We start from the raw sequence: 6,000 nt of genomic DNA, 5'->3' as shown, positions 1-6,000 counted from the left end.
GGGTTTATTTTTTGAAGTAAAGGTAATTATTCTCAGGCAGTACCTCTCCCTGGGCTTGAGAACATAGGGATGAATTTGAATAGAGCACAGATTATACAGTTGTTTTCTGTGTAATGATCATCATCGTCTTCATCCTCCTCCTCATACTCCTCATACTCCTCTTCCTCCACTGTATAATCCTCTTCTTCCTCATCCTCTCCTTCCTCGTCTTCTTCTTCCTCATCCTCCTCCGTATCCTCCTGATCTTCATCCTCCATATCCTCCTCATCCTCATCTTCCTCCTCCATATCCTCCTCATACTCGTCTTCCTCTTCTTCCTCCTCCTCTTCCTCCTCCTCTTCCTCCTCCTCCTCCTCTTCCTCCTGCAGAGTGTTCTCCCATTCAGTTATGACTGAAAGGGCAGCTTTCAGGATGTATCTGCATGGGTTGTATGAAGACAACATCCAGCCATATCTAAGGTACCATGAGTGGCTGGTGCGCTCATACCCAGGTACGTCCATATCAATATTAGCTGAAGGATATTCTGTATCATTATATGAAGAGATGAGTTTACATGGTTTATGTGTAGCCTGAGTTGGACTTTCAGCTGGGGCACTTACAGGTATGTTGCTCCTTTTATGTGGTCTCAAAGGCCTCATGGAGATGTTGCCTGCAGGTGTTGTTTGGTTGGTAAATGCCTGCTCTGGTATAATGCCATCTTCCTTGGCCATCCGGTTTATTCTGGATTGTGCAGCATTAAACGTATCCCAAGAAATTCTAGACTGCCTGATTTTCCAAGAGAGTTGTTCCACCAGTAGGGGCCACTGAGTGCTAGCTAGCATCACTGGTGTGGCAACAATCTGATGAAGTCATCATCCTCTTTGTTTGTCACATGATGTCACAATGTGGCCCAAGGGCAGTCTGGAGAGGGAGCCATGTCTCAGTGTAGGGCAGTTGTCAAAAAGTGAATAAAATTGAGCAGATTTCCAAATTAGTTTCAGTGTTCTAACAGGCACATGAACTGACCAACATGCAGTTCCTTCATGAACTGACCAACAGATACTATTTCTTCTTCCATTCCTCAAGAGCTGGAGATGAGGGGGCCACAGGGGTCAGTTTCTTTTTTTTTTTTAATTTTTAATATTTTTATTACATATTTTCCTCAGTTACATTTCCAATGCTATCCCAAAAGTTCCCCATAGCGCCCCCCACTTCCCTACCCACCCATTCCCATTCTTTTGGCCCTGGCATTCCCCTATATTGGGGCATATAAAGTTTGCAAGTCCAATGGGCCTCTCTTTCCAATGATGGCCGACTAGGCCATCTTTCGATACATATGCAGCTAGAGACAAGAGCTCCGGGGTTCTGGTTAGTACATCATGTTGTTCCAACAATAGGGTTGCAGATCCCTTTAGCCCCTTGGGTATTTTCTCTAGCTTCTGCATAGGGAGCCCTGTGATACATCCAATAGCTGACTGTGAACATCCACTCCTGTGTTTGCTAGGCCCCGGCATCGTCTCACAAGAGACAGCTATATTTGGGTCCTTTCAGCAAAATCTTGCTAGTGTATGCAATGGTGTCAGCGTTTAGAAGCTGCTTATGGGAAGAATCCCTGGATATGGCAGTCTCTAAATGGTCCATCCTTTCATCACAGCTACGAACTTTGTCTCTGTAACTCCTTCCCTGGGTGTTTTGTTCCCAATTCTAAGAAGGGGCACAGTGTCCACACTTTGGTCTTCATTCTTCTTGAGTTTCATGCATTTAGTAAATTGTATCTTATATCTTGGGTATCCTAAGTTTTGGGCTAATATCCACTTATCAGTGAATACATATTGTGTGAGTTCTTTTGTGATTGTGTTACTTCACTCAAGATGATGCCCTCCAGGTCCATCCATTTGGCTAGGAATTTCATAAATTCATTCTTTTTAATAGCTGAGTAGTACTCCATTGTGTAAATGTACCATAGTTTCTGTATCCATTCCTCTGTTGAGGGCTATCTTGCCAAAAGCAATCTACAGATTCAATGCAATCCCCATCAAAATTCCAAATCAATTCTTCAACGAATTAGAAAGTGCAATCTGCAAATTCATCTGGAATAACAAAAAACCTAGGATAGCAAAAACTCTTCTCAAGGATAAAAGAACCTCTGGTGGAATCACCATGCCGGACCTAAAGCTCTACTACAGAGCAATTGTGATAAAAACTGCATGGTACTGGTATAGTGACAGACAAATAGACCAATGGAATAGAATTGAAGACCCAGAAATGAACCCACATACCTACGGTCACTTGATCTTCGACAAGGGAGCTAAAAACATCCAGTGGAAGAAAGACAGCATTTTCAAAAAATGGTGCTGGCACAACTGGTTGTTAACATGTAGAAGAATGCGAATCGATCCATTCCTATCTCCTTGTACTAAGGTCAAGTCTAAGTGGATCAAGGAACTTCACATAAAACCAGAGACACTGAAACTTATAGAGGAGAAAGTGGGGAAAAGCCTTGAAGATATGGGCACAGGGGAAAAATTCCTGAATAGAACAGTAATAGCTTGTGCTGTAAGATCGAGAATTGACAAGTGGGACCTCATGAAACTACAAAGCTTCTGCAAGGCTAAAGACACCATCAATAAGACAAAAAAACCACCAACAGATTGGGAAAGGATCTTCACCATCCTAAATCAGATAAGGGACTAATATCCAATATATATAAAGAACTCAAGAAGGTGGACTCCAGAAAGGGGTCAGTTTCTTTCAACTCTGTTTTCCCAAAGGGCCAGTGTGAAATTAGTCCAAACTTCAGCAGTACTGAGACTACTAGACTACTAGGCTGCTAGAGGACTCTACCTTCCAGGCCACATGGTCTAGCCTTGCTTTCACCACCTACGTGTCCCAACACACACTCCTTTCTTGGTCTGGCATTGGTCTCTTCCAACTGCTCCTGCTGGCTGTCTGTGTCTGTTCACATAGGTCCTAGTAAGGAATGATTTTCACTACAAGTTGGAGTAGTACTATGCCCAAGTAGGACAAACTGAGTATACTTTTTTCTAAACACTTTTGTGATTAGAGGGCCACACATCCTTTGACTTTCCATGTACACTTCAGCTTGCTACCAAGTCTTGTTCTGGGGAGCACAATAGAATTGGCACTGCCTTTCCACTCTTCTCCAGAGATGACATTTTCCTATTCAGTGGCCCACTGGATTTTGTGGCCTGACTTAACCACATTCAATGACCCTGAGGAAAGTTGCTACTTGCTTAGCTAAAAGGAACTATGGGAATTCAAATGTGAAAGGGACCAGGGTGTCAGATGAGTTTGTGTGTGTGTGTGTGTGGTAAAGTGAGAGGCCCAAAAGACAGTCACCCTCCACCAGACGTGAGTAAGTGAGACTGAAGTCATCTCCTCTTTAGTATCAGAATATGTAGGGAGATACAGGCCTATATCAGAAATCCACAACCCAGACCTAAAGGGTTTTTTCTCTTTATTATGTGATACACTTTGGTGTATCTCAGGGGCAGCACTTTGTTTCAAGCTGGTGTGATGGGGGTAAGGGAGTAGTACAAAGAAGGATTTTCATCCTTTATCTCAAAGAAGGAAATGAGGACTGGAGGAAAATGCTGTACCCAGGTCTTTCAGCCCAAGGTCAGTCTAGACAGTAGGTTTAGCCCAGGTCTAGACTCAGGTTTGCTCCATTGTGATGGAACTTTGACATACTTCCGAGCCTTCATTTATGAACTTTGATTCTGGGGCTGGTGAGCTGACTCAGCATGGACAGCCAAGCTTGACACAGCCGTGTTCTCTAGACTGAACCAATATGGTGGTGGGAAGACTGTATGCATGCATTTCCTTTTAAGACCCTGCACTTACAAGGCAAGAAATGAAACAGAGCCCACTGGAACAGTGTCCCTGGAGGTGGCTTAGATTTCTTAGATTTCCCGAATACAAACTTTGTCCCTCACGAACACAGCAACATCCCTTTTGTTTTACGGATAGAGTTTGTTTTTCTTTTTAATAATGTTTTCACTTGGAACAGAATTACAGCACTCCTCTCTTCCCTGAGGTCCTTCCTGCTACCCTCCTTCCAGCCCCCCAGTTCCCTGCTCCCCAGCCCCTTGCAGTTACCTTCCTTGGAAACAGTTTCAGCCTCACTGCTATCAGGTTGATAACGACAATTGTTTAGTGATAGTTCCTATGCCCACTCTTTACTCTGTAACCCAGGACTGCCAAGCCAGATGAAGCTCCACCCACAATGGATTGGCCCTCCCCCATCTTTCACCAATCATGCAAATGCCATAACAGCATTGCCTGCAGCAGGGTCCTATGGAGGCATTTCTCACTAGTAGTTCCCTCCTCTAAGACTTTGCCAAGTTGAGATAAAACTACTCAGAACACTGCTCTACTGCTCTCCTCTGAACTATTGGCAATTACCGGTTCCTGGTCAGGGGGCCAGTTTTGTATACGACAGTGAGCCCTGTTGGTGTCTGCCTACCACAACCTATACATATGAAGATAGGTTATTACACACTTGAAGGACTACTCTAATCATAGCTCAGGACTTGTCATGGGTAATAATAAGTTCATAATTCTTGTACAGTCCTACGCCTGCCTTTCCCATCCTTCTCATGTCACACTTGGTGATCTACTTCAGACTAACCCCTTCAGCAGCAGCTATTCTATGACAGTCCCTAGGCTGGGAATCCCTGGGCTCCTGGCTCTGCCCCCAAAACATTCTGGGAACATGTCTGTCCCTAATACTCCCATTCTTTCCTCACATTGAGGAATTCCCCATCCACCCTGATTCTACTCAGCTTGTGAGTGTAACTGTCACCTTTAGGGAACCTGAGAGGATCCTTCCCATTTCCAGCACATCTGGGAAATCAGAGGTACCTGTGAGACCAGGCCTGGCTATGGTGGATATGCTGAGAGCTGGTGGATTGGTGTTGGGCTGGAAGCATGAGAAAACCTGGGCTCCCCACAGCCCCATAACCAGTAAGGCACAGATGGGGAAATCCCCATGCTGGGAGCCTCAGTGCTTTTCACCTGGGGAGAGGGTCTGATAGACTACCCATCAGGACTACTGGTACATGTCAGACATGTCAAGGTCCTGGTGCAGTACTTCATGTAAGGGGAACCAGAGCAAAAGGGGGAGGGGGTTGTTATTTCCATTACAATGCTCTTCCAGTCCTCTTGACCCTGGGGTGGTGTTACTATTACAGTTCTCCAGGACATACCAGAGGATATGTCGTGCAACAGGAGACAGGATAGCTAACTGGCCACAGGTAAACTTCAGAAACAAACATCATTAAATCCCTCAGTTTGTTGGTCACCAGTTGAAATCTGAGGGCCCACATCCTTCTGTTAACTTGGCTTTAACATATGCTGGCTAGGATTTGGAGCCTGGGAAACATTCCCCCATTGCTGGTGAAAGGACAAACTTGTAAAGCTACTCTGAAAATCAATTTTGCAGTTTCTTAGAACAGCAAGAATAGACCTATCTCAAAACCCAGTTATACAACTCCAGGGCACATACCCCAAAGATGGTCCACCCTCCCATAAGGATACTTTCTCAACTTTGCTCATAGCAGCCTTACAAAGTAATACCTAGAAACTGGAAACAATCCAGATTTCACTCAACTCATAATGGATGCACAAAATGTGGTACATCTACACAATGAAATATACTAGTCAGCTATTAAAAACAAGATATAATGAACTTTGCAGGCAGATGGACGGAACTAGAAAATGTCATCCTGAGTAAGGTAACACATACCAGAAAGGACATACATGGTATGTACTCAATTATAAGTGATAGCCATAAAGTACAGGATACACATGCAAGACTCCACAGAACCAAAGAAGCCAAATAACAAGGAGTAAAAAAGGATGATGGTGGACTCTTCCTCACAAGAGGAAATGAAATAGGTATTGGGCATGGATGTAGCAAGGGAATTGGGGGCCAAAAAGATGGGAAGGAGAAAGATGTGGGTCAGGATCAGATGCATGGGAGAAAGAATCAAAATTGGT

At 44.2% G+C, this 6,000-nt stretch overlaps 1 protein-coding gene across 1 annotated transcript; it reads right to left on the bottom strand.

Annotated features, from left to right (window-relative positions):
• LOC147004726 (uncharacterized) lies at positions 1–776 on the bottom strand. The gene has a single exon (XM_085837717.1). The coding sequence runs from the start codon at positions 708–710 to the stop codon at positions 33–35; it is 678 nt and encodes a 225-aa protein (XP_085693843.1). The 5' UTR covers positions 711–776; the 3' UTR covers positions 1–32.
• Positions 777–6,000: the final 5,224 nt, after the last annotated feature.

Source organism: Mus caroli, unplaced genomic scaffold (assembly GCF_978045245.1).
Source record: "Mus caroli unplaced genomic scaffold, Mus_caroli_1 scaffold_5, whole genome shotgun sequence".
Lineage (NCBI taxonomy): Eukaryota > Metazoa > Chordata > Mammalia > Rodentia > Muridae > Mus > Mus caroli.
Note: the sequence above shows the minus strand (reverse complement) of the source record. Positions and strands in the feature narration are given on the sequence as shown.

Excerpts from the sequence above, each read along its gene's own strand:
- LOC147004726 (XM_085837717.1), bottom strand. The coding sequence starts at position 710 with ATGGCCAAGGAAGATGGCATTATACCAGAGCAGGCATTTACCAACCAA.